This window comes from Amia ocellicauda, chromosome 21, assembly GCF_036373705.1.
Source record: "Amia ocellicauda isolate fAmiCal2 chromosome 21, fAmiCal2.hap1, whole genome shotgun sequence".
In the NCBI taxonomy this organism is placed as follows: Eukaryota; Metazoa; Chordata; class Actinopteri; order Amiiformes; family Amiidae; genus Amia; species Amia ocellicauda.
The window spans coordinates 3,672,444-3,690,594 of record NC_089870.1 but is presented as its reverse complement, the minus strand read 5'-3'; the positions used below and the strand labels follow the sequence as shown (position 1 = coordinate 3,690,594).

General features: G+C 41.6%; 1 protein-coding gene across 1 annotated transcript in view; it reads left to right on the top strand.

Moving 5' to 3' along the window:
- Positions 1-16,777, top strand: part of ccdc88c (coiled-coil domain containing 88C) — a 77,128-nt gene extending 60,351 nt beyond the window's left edge. Inside the window, exons 21-30 of the mRNA XM_066694648.1 lie at positions 585-728; positions 1,485-1,671; positions 2,300-2,445; positions 3,441-3,530; positions 3,845-4,089; positions 8,975-9,196; positions 9,652-9,726; positions 10,360-10,428; positions 10,722-11,008; positions 13,481-16,777. Of these exons, the coding sequence (XP_066550745.1) occupies positions 585-728; positions 1,485-1,671; positions 2,300-2,445; positions 3,441-3,530; positions 3,845-4,089; positions 8,975-9,196; positions 9,652-9,726; positions 10,360-10,428; positions 10,722-11,008; positions 13,481-14,518 (2,503 nt within the window). The 3' untranslated portion in view covers positions 14,519-16,777. The remainder of the gene's footprint in view (positions 1-584; positions 729-1,484; positions 1,672-2,299; positions 2,446-3,440; positions 3,531-3,844; positions 4,090-8,974; positions 9,197-9,651; positions 9,727-10,359; positions 10,429-10,721; positions 11,009-13,480) is intronic.
- The last annotated feature ends 1,374 nt before the right edge of the window (positions 16,778-18,151 follow it).

The following is an 18,151-nucleotide window of genomic DNA, read 5'->3' as shown; positions in this document are numbered from 1 at the left end:
GGTCCTAATTCCATAAAGAGGCATGACTTGTCAGATCCTTGCTTTCAATACGGTACTTTAGATAGTGTATGTAGTCAAAATGCATGTTAATTTTCCAAGCTATTTGTGCACGGCTTGTCATATCATAGACCATATGTGAAAGTAAGTTTTAAGTTTCATATTCCCTTCACTGTATTCAGTGTAAAATATATTGTACTCTCCTATTGAGGCTAAAGGTTTTTTTGGGGGGTTTGTATTCCTAATGGATTTGTCATCTTCCTCTCTCTTCTGTTTCCTTTGCTCTGTTTCTTCCTTGTCTGTTCTTCAATTTTGACATTGACAACGTCTTTGAGCTCATCAAGGGAGTTTTGTGACCAAAGGAGAGCAGTGTATTTAGGACTGATAGCAGGGGGTAGTTTCTTCACCCAAATAATTGAGGTGTTTGGAACAATGTGACTATCCAGACAGTACAAACTGATTCACTGGGAGCCGTTTTGATAAGGTCCTGGTCATTTACTCAAGCTACTGAGCAAGCAAGATGAGACGACGGGCCTCTTCGGTTCTGTAACCGTTCTCATGGTCACTTCCATGTCTCTCTCTTGCAGGTATGGGGCTCTGGTGAAACAGAAAGCTGCTATGGAGGAGCTGGAGTCAGCCTTGGGTAATGAGAAGGCGAACCTGGAAATGGAGATCCAGAAGAACAGCCTCATCCTGGAGGAAAACCGGAGCCTGAAGGAGCAGATGGACAGGTTGCCTCTCCCTTCTTACTCTGCCACTCCCATCACCAACTTTCTCTCTGTGTCCCACTGAAGCCGCTTACCAGATGATAGGAGATAGTTACACTGCAGTACCATCCAGCACTGGAGCTCCAGTGCCAGCCTAAAGAAATGTACCGATGTGCAGTTTGAAGTTAAGGTGGTAGCACTGCATGCTGAATTGGCACCTGCACTGCCATAGGTTACTTATGCATATGAGTTAGTTAATGAGGCTGTGGGCTTTTTCTGACACGTTAAATTTGCACGACAATGATGGTTGTGGAATGTATTGCACTTAATACTGGAGACTTTTTAAAGGATACCTTTTACTTCCAATGTTCTATGTGTCATGAGCCTTGAGCTTTGAGATAAATGATTGTGATGGTTTTAAAATTGAAGGGGTAATTTGTCTGCTGGGACTGGGACTCAGATCACTTGGCACGTTTGACATTGAAACAAATGCTCCTCCTTCAAAACTTGAAGGTCTGTGAAGGTGTACATAGACCAGAAGGAATGTCTAAGTGGGAGGAATTGATTGAAAATGATCATTTTGTGGAATAAAAAGGTCCAAAAGATGGTTACGCCCCTCAAAAAGATCCTGCTGCTAAAGCTGACTCCTGTACAGACCCTGCCGTCCACCGCAGAGGAGCAGAGGGCCTCTCCCAGCACACCGTTCCTCTCAGTAGCAGACGGGTGTTTCCCACCAATAGTGACCCGTTTTGTGTGTGTGTCTGTCTGTGTGTCGGTCAGGCTGGCACAGGTGCACGACCAGCTGAGAGACGAGTACAGTGGCTTACAGCTGCACACCAAGGAGCTCAAGACGACTCTGAACAGCACACAGCTGGAGCTCAACCGCTGGCAGGCCCGCTATGATGAGCTGAAGGAGCAGCACCAGAATCTGGACATCTCCCTGACTAAACTTGACAACCACTGTGAGGTACTGAGCTGCAAAACGCACAACTTGTATGATAGTCACTTGGGACAGTATGTTCTGCAGAAATGTTTATTAATTTTTAAAAAGAACATGGTTTTATTTCCAACGAAGCAGGTACATTTATGGGTATTTGAGCTGATGGTTTACTTAAACACACTAGGGGCTAGACCAAATCCAAACTTTGATCTCCCCGCAAATCACAAAGTACGAATGTTACCAGTTACCAAGGTATCAACACATACAAGTTTTGAGATGAGAGAACACTTCTTGCCTGAACTTTTTCTCTTCTAAAACTGAATTCAGGAACAGATATGCTGGTGTCTTTACAGGCAAAAGCTATTAAAGATGTGCGTAAGTTCCAGAGAATTTGTTAATTGCATCTCACTGACTTTACTCTGTAGTTTATTATCTAGACTTAAATATAACTTTTGCTGTTTTTTGCCTTTATAGAAACCTCATGAATTGGGGTGCAGTCCATTTACAAAAAATGTTCAATAGTCTACATGTAGATGGTGTTTATTCATAATTGTAACTCATAGATAAGAGCCCAGTGCTCTCCTAAGGTGTTAATAGTGGACTCCTCAAACCCTGTCTAACCCCTCCTTCTCTCTCTCTCTCTCTCTCTCTCCAGCTGTTGAGTCGGCTGAAGGGGAACCTGGAGGAGGAGAACCACCACCTGATGAGCCAGATCCAGATGTTGAGCCAGCAGAACCAGAGTCTGTTGGAGCGCACAATGGAGAGCAAGGAGCTGTACCACGAGGAGCAGAAACAGTACATGTACGAACTGCACCTGGTTAAATTGGGCCCTTGCTATTGTCCGTTTATCAAGATGTTTAGAAAGTGATGGTTTGGGGAGGGTGGGGGGCTCTATAAAACCTGCAACCCTGCTTAGAATGTCTCGCGTGTCACCATTCAGCATACTTCTGGACACAAGCTGTTAAAAACACCAGCAGGCATGTTAAACTGAATCGAATAATGGTAGAAAATTCATTGCCCCTTTTTCACACACCAGCAGTGTTCCTGTACATGCTGGTTAATTTCATTTTGGTCAGTATTGGTCTTTACTGGAGATGATCAACAAGACAAAATGGAGAATGCTATAAGTCAGACCATTTCAATCAGAAGCAGATACTTTATCTAGTACTTCCAGCTTCCTTGACAACAGGTCATTAAAGTTCAGACCCAGCAATTGTGCACTCTAGTTTCTGACATTATCCCATTATCCCAAGATAGTGCTAAATGATAAGTTTTAAGTTTAGCTCTCAAAAACAATTAATCACTGCTGGTGCACACATCCTCAGTAAGCAAATATACAGAATAGAACTAAAAGACAGAACAGATATCAGGCAAAATAAATATATGTAAATAACACCTTTCTAAATAAATTGTGTCCACAGCAGGCAAAAAGGTGTATTGTGCATTTTATGTATTTATTGCAGTGTGCTCCTATCTTTGTTTTATTCTCATTTGTATAACTCTTAAATCAAGATTAAATATAAAGATATAGGGCTGCTTTCACGGTATGAAAAGTGTTATACTATTCAAATTGTGGCATCTCCATGGCTTCATTGTCCTTAAAGTACAACATCACAGGAGTTATAAACCGTACAACAAGTACAGAACCTTTGAGTTGTGAAATCTGTTTTTTGTTCAAATACTGGTTGCATTGTGATTATGTACATTGTGCGCTGTTGTGCCAACCTCTTTGTCATATCCCAGCTCAAGTTAAGTTTCGCTCCTTATCCGACACTTAATGGTTATTTTTGTTACAGCGACAAATTAAATGCTCTGCGGCGACAGAAAGAGAAACTGGAGGAGAAGATTATGGATCAGTACAAATTTTATGACCCTACTCCGAAAAAGTAAGCACAACCTACTATCCGCCGTAAGCTCTAAGAGACCAAATGAGCATTAGTCCTGGACTACCCTCCCAATGGTGTGTCCAAGACTAGAAGACCTGCCCTTAGTGACATTGTACATCAAAAATAAATACCTACTCCTCTAAAGGGTTAGGTTTTAAAAAGGTAATAATGTTCATATGAAATACTACCCTTCAGAAAATATTGTTGGGCCTGATTTTCAATGTAGATAATGTACTCATAAGTTGAATGACATGATTTCAGCTTCTTTCTATCCCTCTTTGACAATCCTGTGTTCATGTTCTGTGTGTGGACAGGAGGAATCACTGGGTCGGTGCTAAAGCTCTGGTCAAACTTATCAAGCCAAAAAAAGACGGCTCCCGGGAACGGCCTAAATCCACCCCGGAATGCCCCTCTCCCCAGCCCCTGGACTGTCCTGATGGGCCGCCCCCAGTGCCGCCACCCCCACTGCCCCCCCGTCGCTCCCGTCTCAGCCTGGACTCCATGGGCTCCCAGTCCACAGAGGAGAACCACACGCACACACCCACACACAACACCAAAGGTAGGCCTGGGGCAGGACTGGGGCGCTGACTGAATGATTGGGTCAGAAGACGAGATTTTTTGAGATCCAGTGCAATATTAGCCCTACACTATATTTCTAAAGTTTTTATTTATGTCCAATCCCAATGTGTTTAATACAGTAATTTAAAAGAGAACTGTAACTAAAAAGCAAAATTAAAAAATATATATATTTAAATAATTCTACCAAAATAGCAGAAAAAATGTAAACATGTGACCCATCATAAATGCATAAAGGTCCAGGAACAACCTCTTTCAAAAGAAATGTTTTACATAATAATTGTGACATAAGGATACTGAATATTAGGCTTTTCTTTCTCGAAAGCGAAAGTTTTGATTTTGAATAATGCAAGGAGATGTCAGCTACTAATTAGAATAATAGTGTATATATATGTATGGGTGTGCATGTGACGTTTCTGTGGAGATATTCGATTTAGATAAGTGTTTGCTCTGATATGGGTGTAATATCATTATTCTTCTGTATTGTCTCATGAATTTAGACTCAGCAGCTAGATAATGATTTTTAAATCCTTTTTGCATAATGATTACAACTTCGTTTTTGTTTTTATCAAAAGGGCAGGTAGTAATAAATTAGTAAGCTATAATATATAGCTAAACAAAATGCTTTATTGCTTAGTTAACATGCAGAATATGTAATGCTGGTTTTTGTTTATCCATACAACTACAATGCATAAAACTGGATCACGGAAGAACTTGTTTTCTCCCCACATTAACTTCTTTGCAACCTACTTTACTAAGGATCCAGTTGAGTCTAGGAACACTATTAGTTTAGTGGGATCATGTCAAAATAACCTAATGGAACATGGAAAAATGCAAAAGGAATATTGGAAGGCATATTATTCAGATAATTTTTAAATGTATAAATTGCTGCAACAATTTCCCTCCTCCTTTTTTTTAGTGTAGCATGCTTTCGTATTTTGAACTGTACAAACATTACACCTCTTGTATTTGTTTCCAGTACATTCTTCTGATCATGTCAGGCACCGCTTCCACTTTTTCAGTTCATGCAACCTCTGTGGTTAAACAAGCCTTTCAACATTGCAGCACATCCAGTTTCCACTAGGGGGCATAACAAACAAGCTTCAAGGCAGGCACGGACTAAGATGGTGATGGCAAAATTATAATACTTCATGTAACATTTCTGTCCCTCAAGAGCATTACTCTTACAACTGTTAGTCTTCCACTTTTGGGTGAAGGGTTTATCTATCTTTCTTTTTTTCCTAACAGTGCAAGGTGAATTAAATGCATGCATTGTATGTTTGTTTCTTTTTGGAGGGATATATGGGTATTCTACCCCTCCTGCTATTTACCATTGGTTTTTTTTGTTTGTTTTTTTGTCATCTAACCATCTAATCTTCTTTCACTCAACCTTTTTTTCTCTCTCTCTCCCTCTTTTGTTTTGTGCAATAACCTAGTAGCACCACCTTCAACGAAACGATTTCCCTTTCTGAGGAGCAAAAGCCAGGAGAAAATGAAGTCTCTCTCTCCCAAGACGCCCCCAGAGCGGCGCACTATGTCTAAGCGCCTTCGGTTCTGGTCATCTTCTGACATCCCATCCTCCCCTACCGATCCCGTCTCCCTTTCAGAGATCGGGGAATTCTAACCCATCAGTCTTCCATATCACACTCTCTCTCTCTTATCCGTCACCTTTTTGTTTTCACTCACAAAACTCAAAATGCTTACAGCCAGAGGACCAGCAATGGCTGACTGCTGTGATCCAGAGAGATTGACCCCAGTAGAGGACACTAATGAGAACTTTTCAACGATTGGGAAGAGATTTACTAATTTATTGCTGTTATTGCTGTTATCCCTGTTAAAATCCAAAACAAACATCCCCTCCCCTTCTTGAACCCACAACACTCATATGACACAATATGTACCTTGCCAACCCAGGCTTAAAGTTGGAATCTACTTGAAAGTGCTTGCAGTAAGTAGTACCTTCTTGCAAACCCCCTTGAACTGAAATCAGAGATGAGCATAATGCTCTTGTTGTGATCAGAATTACTTTTTATATATGTCTGTTCCCAGTGACATCAGCTGAGTTAAGCTAGTGCAGGAGGTGGAGAAGGGAGGTTGTTGAAATAGTTTAAATATTAATGCTTGCATATCAGTTTCCATGTGTCTTGTATGTTGAAATACTAAGTATTAGAGTGCAGTTACATACTGATTTATACGTACTCAAATGCATCTGTCTTGAGGAGCTACAATGAATTAGGATTGCCGTACAGACCATAAAACAACCCACTTTATATTGCTATTGAGCACCAGTTTTGATCAACTGGAGTGACTCAGTAGGGATCCTATTTGGTTGGTTGTAAATCTTAAGATGGATGGTATTATATTTATAAATTCATCAACATAGTGACTTGGAAGCAAATGTCAGAGATAGAAATTGAAAAATATTTTGCTGCTGACAGTCAAATAAATGGTCAAGCAGTGCATGACATTTAGTCATTTGGCCTACCTCCACCTTCCCACACTCAGTAGCTACCTGATTTTTTCCCAGTTCTTCATTGACAAAGTAAATTCTTTAGTAATCGTACTAATCAATGACCCCTGCACAATATTTTGCCAGCACAGTGTGAAAAATAAGTCACATGGAAACTGACATGTTAGTCTCTAAATGCCTACCCTCTGCTGTCCATTTGGAAAGGAAGGATCAAGAAAGAATGTCCCTCACTTTGGCTTAGTGTGTTGAATGAATGAATGTTACCACCGGCAAGCTTTCAGTGTCCAGGGTCCCTGTTCCAAAAACGTCCTCCTCCTCACCTCCGCTGTCTATGCCATTTGCATTTCACAAATTCTGCCTCTCTCCCTTTCTCCTCTTCACATCCCATCCACGGGCACCCCTCATCCTTTGCGCGTGTTGTCAGCTTGTCGGTCAGCTCAGCGCTCTGTGCGAAGGCATGAATAATAGAGTAGGCTTATTGTCCCAGAAAGCATCGCTTGCCCGCACTGCAGTTCAATTCTTACGGTTCAGAGCCGCTCGCCAGCTGTCGTATGAAGAGGAGCTAATTTTAGCCAGCCGTATTAAATGACCACGAGCGATTTAATACCAAATTAAACTTTAATATCAATCGGTGCCTGGCTACACGGTAACTCTATTCAAAGGAGAATTTGATGCTTGACAACTTCTGTGTTTGTGCACCAGGTGTGCATGTAAGTTGACCAGGGTGCTGTGCATTTGTTATGGAGTTCAATTGCAAAACTGAAAGTCTTCCCACAGGAACAATTGTATATACAGTGGTGGGTGAAACTTTTAAGTTTACGCCGTTTCTGGACAGTATTAATTCAGTGTGTTAAAAATGTAATGTTTTTTTCGGGTTTTTTTGTATTTTATTTGAATGATAATTTGAAGATACTCCAGATAGTGTTGGCTACATGTTTTTAAGGGGGTTCTAAATACACATCTATGGTGTGAGTTTTAATGTCTAAGAAGCGTTAGTAAGTGCGTCTTCTAAGGCAGAGGTGTTCATACTATAGCTCAACATAAATCCAATTTCTAAACACACTTTTATTGACTGATTAATTGAGTCTCTTGTTCAGATAAGGAGAATCAGTCCTTTTAAGATGGTAGGAGTTTCAGGTGTTTGGTCCAATTTATCATTACATTCCAGAATTTACCTATTTGACAAACATTAGGGAGAATGAACTGCAAACAACATTCAGCTGGCATGTCTCCGTTCCTCCTTCACTGTGCTGTGGGGGTGGCCAAGCTGTCTTGGATTTGTTGACATGCTAAGTAATCTCGGTATGTCTGCTTTGCCCTGCCACTGGGATGTACTTCTCAGCCTCACACTGCCATTGACAAAGTGTAAGCTGGCCTAATGTAAACACAAACAAGTTCATGTAGGACCAAAGGATCCAATCCTATCATACACCACTATGACTGCATGTGTGTACTGTGCATATGTTGTTAATGATGTTAGTTCTGGGCATACTATTGCTTTTATATAAGAGACCTTAGAAATAAATCCCCTTTTCATCCCGATAACTGCCTTTGACAGTCTATTAAAATATATCTTTGCATACTACACCCTGTTCACTGATGCTTAACATGATATAATGCTGCACCAGTGAAAAGGTCAGGGGAGCTGAACTAAGACATAACTGAATTGTTTACAGTTGCAATAATACAGGATGTTAAAGGAAAGAACATGCTATCAGGTTCTGGGATTTTCAGTAAGGCTTACAAAGCCATGCTGGGTTTTAGGCCTCTGTAATTGTAATGTGTTCTCTAAATGTAGTGCACAAATGATCTCGAGTAGTTAATCTTCTCCAAGGAATGGTAGGGAGGACTAGTAGCATTTTCATGCTTTCGTGCAGTGTGTCCAGCCAGTTTTATAGATGAACCTTAATTGTCAAGTTCTAGACATGAACTTTAGGGACATTCTGAACAATTAAGCAGGCATTTCTCCCAAATGATCTCTCATGTACTGAACTGACCTGAATACCTATCTGCTCCTAAAGAAACTTGGGCTCTGCTCAGTGAATCAATTGCCAACATCTGTTCCCAGCCTTTAGAAATGGTAATCTGGGGTGTCCTATGAAACTAACTGGGCAGGGTTGAACACCTTTTGTTTAGTGGATGTGAATGGACTTGTCTTAGCCTGCTTTGATGAGAGGGAATGCACCAATGGGTGCGCTCCCACCATTGCTAATGCCACATAATGCGCTAGAGCACTTTCTCTGCTGCAGCGTATCTCTCCTGTTGACATACACCAGCTTTCCGTGTTAACCAGCCTTGTGCGTTTGTTGCTCACACGATTATCGGTTTTATTTTAAAAAAAAATTCTTGTTTTCTATGGTTCTGTTCCTCGACCGCTAACTCTTCTCCTTGCCTTTAGCTGCGAACGATAGTGGACTGAGACTAAGGGACTCGCACAGGGACGCACAGGGGAGTATGGAAAGCATGGAGGGCCCTGAAGACGCGTTTGCTAGACGCCGGCGAATGGAGCTTGGAACCATGGCCTACTCTACCTCCGCAATCCACACCAGTGTCTCCAGCCCCAGCCCCAGCCCCAGCCCCGCTCTCAACTCCACCTCCAGGCCCGGTCAGCGGCCCAGAGGTATATTGCAACACTCCAGGCCAGGCTTCCCAGAAACCTAAATGCTGCCCTCCACTGCACTTCAGCAAACTGCTAAAAACAACTTTACTGGAAAATGAATGATCCTCCACCTCGCGTTTTGTTCTTGTTGTAGTTACTTCCCCTTCCGTTATCTATCTGTACCCCATACACAAGAGTGGTAATTAAGGATAACATTGAACTGGTTGACTTCATTAAAAGTTGATTTGCAAGCCATCGGAAGTTGCAGTAGATTATCACTTCCTTTAAGTTAACCTTGTACGTGAGGCGTATTTCCATCTTTTACGTCTTTTACATCTTTCCATGTTTTTGAATTATTTTGTTTTCGGCAAGGCTTCAAATCTTGAGACACTATATGGAACTTTGTAAATGTTTGACTGATTATGAGTAAGCTCAGAGTTAGTCTTTGAGGTTACCATATTAATCATCTCTGACAGGTTTCAATTCGGATGACGATTTGCGTTTGCAGTCACGTGATGCAGTTACTGTCAGCGGTGGCCAGGGAAACCAAGGTACTGTGTAGTGGCTTAGTCATTTTGTTTTTTTGTGATTGTGATCAAAGATTACAAAACAATAGGTGAAAATGGCTTTTGAGGGTTGTGCTCAGTAATTCAGTGAAGATGTGCAGAAAGATCAGTTAAGGAATGATCTCTGCAGTGACCTGGCATTAACATCTCAGTCCAGCTTAATAGTCTGTGAATGTGATCGATTCAGCCAGTTGTGTGATCCAAGCCTCTTTCTGTAGATCCAGCTACAACTGTTATACGTGATGATAAAATTAAAGACTTACTAAATCTTGAGACCCAGTGCTGAATGCAATCCATTTTTTAAATTTCCTCATCTTCATGCGTGATATTGATATCTCACTGACGCAAGTTTTCGGCAGATTCTCAGAAGTGCAGACAAACGGAGAACGTCACAGGAGCTTTCATTTCCAGTTTAACCATTTCTCCTCAAGATTTCACCTATATTCAGCTTGGTGGCACAGGCTTTCTTAAGAGAGAACTTTAATACCAGATGTACATATCAAGATATCCTTTTTGAAAATGGCTGTGACAGACTTTCACACCACCACCACAAAGAAAAGCAGGCATTTCTTTAGCTCATGATACTTTTTTTTTTTTTTTTTTTTTTTCTTCTTGCAGGGTACAAGACAAACTCTCTAGAGCACAGTCGCAATACTTCCAGCAGCAACTCCCCAGTCAACTCCAAAGGTATTTGTGATGCTGATGATTCCAAGAGTTTTTCAAAATCATTGCTTTGTGGTGCTTTTGTCTTTTTTTTACACTATCGACCAGACACACTGAACGTTTTAGCACCTGCCAGTCCCAGAGTAGTCAAGTCTCTAAACAGTTTATCATCAGTCAGGGTATACTGACCACAATGGCAACATTTTATTATAAAAATGATAAAGATAATAGAATATATTTATGGAACAGACTTAAATAACAAACTCTGTTGTACCCTCAGTGAAATGCCCTTATGAAAACTGCACTTCTCTGTCCAGATTCCTTAGAGCGACTCCGCGGAAGGCCCACTAGCTTCTCGAGCGACGAAGTGATGGTAGCCTACGAGACGGCCACTCTTCCCCGAGACGGCCACGTCACACGCTCTGTGGCCCGACACGAGGCCTGCCTCTCTCGGACCTCCCAGCTCTCCTACGACACGCCCCCGAAGACCACAGCCGGCCTCCCTCCAGGCCCTCGTGCCAGAGGCAGACCCTCTTCCCCAGGCAGTGAAATGGTCACTTTGGAAGAATTCCTGCAGGAGAGCAACACCCTGTCACCACCCACTGTAAGAGCGCTTTGTTTTTTCCTCATTAATTCCTCCCATTTTGTAATGGTATTGATTTATTTTAATTGAGAGATACTGCTCCCTAAAGTTCAGTGTCCCAATGAGCACAATCCTCCATTAGCTAGGGAAAAGGACACCATTTGTTTTTATTTTTATTGGACTTTGTTATTGATGCAGAATGATTTTATTCACATTACAAAATGAAGTAAATAGTGTGTGGTTTGATTTGGTACAGTTCTGTTTCCTGTGATGGGTGGAACATGGAACACTTAATTACCTAGAATGTTCTGCAGAATAGTGCAGAGGGGGACGAAAGAGCTGTGTCTATAGGAGGTTGATTTTAATGTATAGATATTCTGATGAGTTAAAATGCATAACTATTGCATCTTCAAATGTACTTTGTTACCAAATCAACCTTTAGTTGCTACAAGCAGGAAGAAAAATCCACAACTCCATGAATACAATTGGCCACACTACAGTTTATCACAGCATTTTCAAATAGTATACTTTGGAGTTTTCACAACACAGTCTGATTGTATATAGATAAAACATGGCTGCATTATTTGTTTGTTTGTTTGTTTGTGGACACCCTTACCCAGGGTGACTTGGATTTCACAATAAATCTTTTCCAAGCATGCAGAACATTAGAGTTCCACACCTAATGAGTGCCAAGGGGGAAGGTACGCATAAGTAGTGCCACTTAAATGGTTAAAATGGCTAATATACATAAATAATCAGGAGCACAAATAAGCAGTTCAATCAGTGCTGAGCTGTCCAATAGATGTTGGCTGATTGGACTTGGATACTTATTAGACTAATAAGTTTGATGAAATGACAATGGGCTTCTAATAGGGCATTGCTGTTGATGTGTTCACAATGGCCAGCAGCCCAGCATCATTGCTATGTTTATTGGTATAGTCTGCATAAATCCTCATCATAGGAAGGCCATAACTCACCCTCCTGTCACTTTAAAACACTGTCCTTCCCTGAGGTGATAAAGGACTTGACAAGGCCTTGTTGGGCTGCTGCTTGTTTTCTTCCAGCGCAGACACAGTTTAAACGAGACCGAGCTCATTTCTCTGACTCAGTTCTTGACTGAGGCCGAGACCCTGGTTCCTCCAAACGCCAGACCGGCCGCTCTCCGGCCCCAGTCCGTCGCTACTACAGGCCTAGACTCTGACCACAACCTATGGAAGACGGCAGTCAGACCCAAACGGAGACCCTTTTCATTCTATATTTCAAGGGTACCCCTTCATATTCTAACCACCAAAGGATTGATTCACAAAGCCTTTTTACAGAACTGTCACCGAAGCACAGACTTCGTCTGATAACCACTCGATATGTATAGGCAGAATTATACAGTTATGAATGACCGCTATACCCATACAAGCCATTTTGTGATTTAAGTAAAACACTGGTTGTAAAGACAGGGATGAATGGCTCTGTGAATTAAATTCTGTGAAAGCACACTTAATGAATTGGGTCTTACTTTGAAATCCCAGTTCCAAACTTCACTTTTACGTTCACTTTTTAGGATGTCACTTTTAATACCAGAGAATTTGACAATTGAATTATTAATATCAACAAACATCACTTCAGTCTCCCTCGTCCATATCTTGATTTGTATTAGTCTAATATGCATGTTTACACATTATTAGAATAACTCCTTGGCCATATACAACTGCCTTCTGCTCCTCTGTGCCCATTGATTTCATTGAATCTGCTTTCAATATAGCAGAATCTAAAAGGTGAAATGCTGTTCTGAAAACTGCCACTGTGCCCAAAATGGGACTACCTTCAACTGAGACAGCCCTGTGTTCTGCAGATCATTAGCATTCAAAAAAAGAGAAACAAATCTGAGAATAAACTTTGCAATTCACTCTCTCAACACATATAAACTGGTTTCATCCAGAACTGAGAAACATTTTAAATCAAGGCCCATTTAGATAATGTGATTTTCAAGTGAATAAAGATACGAGGCTTCAAACACCACAAACACAATTTCATGGTAATAAATCTCCATTAGGCCTGCGCATGTCTCCCCTTTCCTGAGCACTTTATCAGAGCTGGGTGATCTCATTGTTTATTTTGGGCTTTATTCACTTGTCACTGCTTGTTAGAGTACCCAGGACTAGAGAGGCACTGTCACTGAAGCGCACAAGAAAGTGAATCCTTCCAATGCGTTTCCCACTGCCAGCCATAAACCGTATGAAGTACCACTGTGCATGAATTGACCAGCCTCCTATTTATGGATAATTATGCACCATGGATCAGAAAAAAATAAAAAAAGATCCTTTACTCTGCCTGTCGGGCTTTTTCTCCTGAATCCAAACCTACATGTTTTGCTATTGGAAAATTGATTTAAGACGACATGGCAATTTGCACCAGTGTGACACAACTAGGAGGCTGGCAGTGATGAATGAAGGCTTTGCTTACCATCCATCTGATGCTTGACATTCCCCTGCTTTTCAGGTTCAGGCAAACAGCCCTGAGGATCTCATGACGGATTACTTCAAGAAGGTCAACGAGCCCCCCCCTGCTGTCGGCAAGCCGCCCGCTCTGAAAGAGGGTGCCAAGATGCCCACAAGCTACGTCATGCCAACTGTTAAAGCTGCTCCCAGTGACCTAACGGACAGCAGGGGCCCCAAACCGGGGCATAGCGTGAAACCCAACATCCGACCTCCGGAGACTCCTGGCCTCCACTCTGTGCTTTCCCCCTGGCAGACTCAAACGTTACCAAACCGTTTGGTGAGCGCATCCCGGCCCTCTGAGAAGCTGAGCCAACAGCCCTCCCAGCAGCCAGGCCTCAGAGGCAACAGCAGCAGCCTAAGCCGCACATTCAGCTTGGCGTCTGCGGACCTCCTCCGCTCCAATGGGCCCGACAGCTTTTGCCAGGAGAGCTCCCCCAAGCTGGCCGCCGATCAGAGCCCCGGGGTGGTTCTGCGGTGGCCAGGAGGAGTGGCCCGTGAGAGGCCGCAATCCGCCCGGCTGGCTGCGTCCACCTCCCAGGGAGAGCTTGCCTACCGCCCTCTAGACCCCCGGCGTTTGTCTCTCGCCCCTCCCAAAGAGGACCGCCCCCTCTCGCCACTGAAGCCCCAGCTGCAGCCACCCCATCACCACTCCTCGGCCCTCTCCCTCGTCACCAACACCCCATTGCATGAGCGATACGGCACTGGTGGCTCCCAGCACTACTCTTCTGCCCAGTACGGCCCACCCAAGTCAGCCCAGCCCCAGCCACCACAGGGCCGGAGCGCCACCCAGCACCGTGGCGAGGTGGCTATGGTGACACCAGTCAGGGCCATCCCCAAAGAGGAGGAAGAGGCCCGGGAGCCGAGACCGGCAGACACGTCCCTGTCAAAGCCCCAAGCCCAGCCTGAAGGAGATGGGGTCGGACTCAACGCTGAAGATACCCTGAACCGCAGCAACTCCAGCGCTCCCAAGAGCACCCCGGCCTCCCCAGACCCCAGCAATGACCCTCAGACTGTGTGGTATGAATACGGCTGTGTGTGAGATTAAAAATGAAATGGACCCACCTGTAAAGTGATACTTTTAAAAAAACATGTATACACAAACACCATTATGCCTGTCCTGGGAGTCTTTTTTTTTTATTTTTTATTCCATGCTGAAGGTTTTCAGGCCAGCACTGCTAGGGCTTTTCTAGCTGCACGTGTGGTGAGTAAGTGTAAGACCTTGGTCCCTGTCTTAGGACTCCAGTGATAGTGTGCTTAGTCACTCGTCATTCTAAGAGTTCAGAACAAAATCCAGAGGCATGCCTATATTGCAGCACCGCAGTGACACATTTCCAGATAAGTCACTGAGGCAATCTCACCCAGCTCTTCCTCTTCCAGCATCTGCTTTTTACAGTGGGAAATTGGTGACTCCAAGATGAACTTCTTCAATGGCGTCACTGCTTTGGTTTAGTCTTCAAACACAGCTACACGAGTTACATCTTCTAAACTGGGATTGGGCATCACTACCTTTGATTTGCCTTGAATACCTTGAATGTTAAAGATATATGGGTGTGTATGTAGGGGGCGTTATTGTATTTGTGGCTAGATGCTTTCAGGAACAAATTCATTAATAAGAAGGCATGTGATTATTATTTTCTGTAGAGAATTTGAATTCTGGATCTGGTGGTTAGTCCTGTAACTGATGTACCACATGAATGGATAAGTTGTGAAATTGTGAAAACAAAAAAAGAAACCCAATGCCAGAAAAGTGGGACCCTTCTTTGAGCATAATGTAAACCTTTGAATGCACGATTATCGTTTGATCTCCCGAATGAGGCCAGCAACCCTCCTAAACAGTCCCACATGCATTGTGTTCCTTCAAGTCCGGCTGTATATTTCAAGTAGTTTCAAGTGATTTTCTGGAAATGTGGGCAGTTAGTAACAGGTAAAGACTTGAGCTCTTCCCCTGGCAGATACCGACTGTCTTGGATATTTGAATATTTGGAAAAAGAGTATTAGGTCTGAAAGTTAATGATGGCCTTCAGGTTCACTTCAAAAGCTTTTTATGAAAATGCATATTTAATGCTAGTCCTTCTTAGTATCCCATATTCCTGGTTCCAGTAAAACTCTGGCTTTATTTGTTTTAAGAAAGCCTTTCCTACTTTCCCATTCTGTGGCCGAAACTGAAGCTGAGCACCATTTCACTCTGGTTTCCTCTTTTTAATGACACTGGATAATTAAGACTATTGTAAATAAAGCTGTCTTTTTATGTCTGTTAATACAATGTTAATGTCTTAAAGTCTTAAAGCATTTAAAATGGACAATAGGAGGTGTGTGTGTTAGTTACTTCAAGTTGTGTCCCCAAGCAAACTACGTGTACTGACAAGTAGTGTATTAGTAATAAGTCTCAACACTGGATTGTTTTTATTATTCCTTTAAATTAAAGAAACAAAATAAGGATGAACTCTTCCCTACATCCCCAGTTATTCATTAGTATTTATTTAATTACTTATTTTTCCTTCTCCTAAAACACATTACTCAAGAAGATAGTCCATTGGAAATCAATATTTATTTAAATTCCAGGGCTAGATCTCTTTTCACGTACCAGAACATGCTGCATTATTACTTTTCATTCATTCAAGAAGCCTGGACAGAACAGTGTGTATGCGACACAACACTGAGCACAAAATGGAGCAGACACACTGGAATCTGTGCTAGGGCCCTGAGACACAGGAATGGAGGGGTTGTGAGGGAATTGGACAAACCCTACTGTTTGCTCTTAAAGGGCCCTGTGTAAAGTCAAGTTGCATGACCCATTTTGGGGCAGTAACTGGAAGAAGGGCAACCTGAAAAGCTCTATATACTCCAAACAATTATTGAGCTATAAACTGTTAGTGTTCCTTGGATGCTTTCTTTCTGGTGCAACCCTGAATCATTAGTCTCCATTAAGCTGAAGTTGTCCCCTTGGCCATCAGAGGCCTGTAGGAGGAGTTGGAGAATGTGCTTGGAAAGCTTTTTAGCATGAACATAAAGAATGTACAGACACTCAAGAAACTCATAAGTAATGTGCTAAGGTACTTTACAAATGCAGAGGAATGCTCCATGTCATTATTGGATAGATGGATTGAAAATATTTTTGTACACTACGGAATGACTGGATTTGTTTTATTTTATTTCTATAAAATCTTTGTCCATGTCTACTTTTGTACAATGTCATTCTGCAAGCTTTTTATTTGTTTTCTTGTTTTTCAAATTTATATTAGGAAAGGATGTTTTTTTTATTCAATTGAAGTCTTTGTAATAAACAAATCTAAATGAAGTCTGCCTTGTTAAGTCTTTACTTTTTTTAATGTAATTTTTGTGTTTAAAAGCTATACTAATTTTTTTAAGTAATAGTTTAAGAACAAATCCACATAGAAAGGGCTGACAACTGGATATGAGCTGAAATAGCTAATGAAAGGTGAGATGAGATTGAGTTTAAATGTACTGTTTGTCTTTTGTACTTGATTTCAACATCATGCATGATGTTACATTTCACTAAAACTACAACACGTTTTGTGTACTTTCAGTCTTGATATGCACAGTATTTTTTTAAAATCTAAATTGCTTAAAATATTTTAATCATATACTTTACTACTCTAATAATTGTATTAATAAATCAAAAGCGATGGGTTATGAATACACAACTAATTAAAACTAATCTCAATTTCATAATACAATATTTAAATAGCATATGTAACACCTCAACCCCAAGGTCAGGGCTATAGAAATCATCTCTGTTCTGCACACACACTCACAGACTTTTGATCCAGTTTGTGTTCACAATTTCCTCACAATAAAACCCAAGACAGACAATTACAGAAACCTTCTTTAATTGTTAAAAATCACAGCCATGCAAAATGTGGCGGGCTGGGGGTGTAGCTGTGCTCTTCATCACAAATAACAAAATAAACTCATATATCACACACAAACCAAACCAAACACAATACAAAAATAAACTTAGAATAACCAAGTAAAACCCTATGAACAAGAAATCAATAGTAATATGAATAAATAGAAAGCTGCAATACCAGCCCCCACCACTAAACAGGTGGATCTTTAGAGAGAAAATATGAAGTTTCAAATAGTCTGTTGTGCTGAAAGTATATCCAGATATAAAATAAGTTTATTAAAAGTTAAAAACAATTCTTAATATTGTACTGTCCCAAATAGCAATAATAATAAAAAAACGTCAGGGACACCGAGGGTGGAACTACTAGGACAGACAGGTCCGTGAATTGGTCAATGCAAGCACTCTACTAAAGAAAGGGAGATAAAACATATTTATCCCACTAGTGCTTCGTGCAAAATAGCAATTTAAACGTTTACTCTTGCTACCACCAGCCCCGTTACCCTATCATTCACAAATCGTCACACTCCTGCCTTTACAAACCGCACGTCCTGACTGTCGTCCCCCCTCTCTCTCTAATCATAATGGTTCAATTATTAATAATGCTACTACAATCAAACTAAGACAAAAGTAAAGCAGAGAAACTGTGCTTAAGAGGTGCGTAAAAGGCTGGGATTTGAGAAGGCACCCAGTAACTGGTGTCAAGTGAAGCAATCTGTAATAAAAGCAGTGATGTAAAGCATTAAAATGAATGTCTGTGTACCTAGTGTCAATTTGCCAAAGCGTGTGTAACATCATACTCCC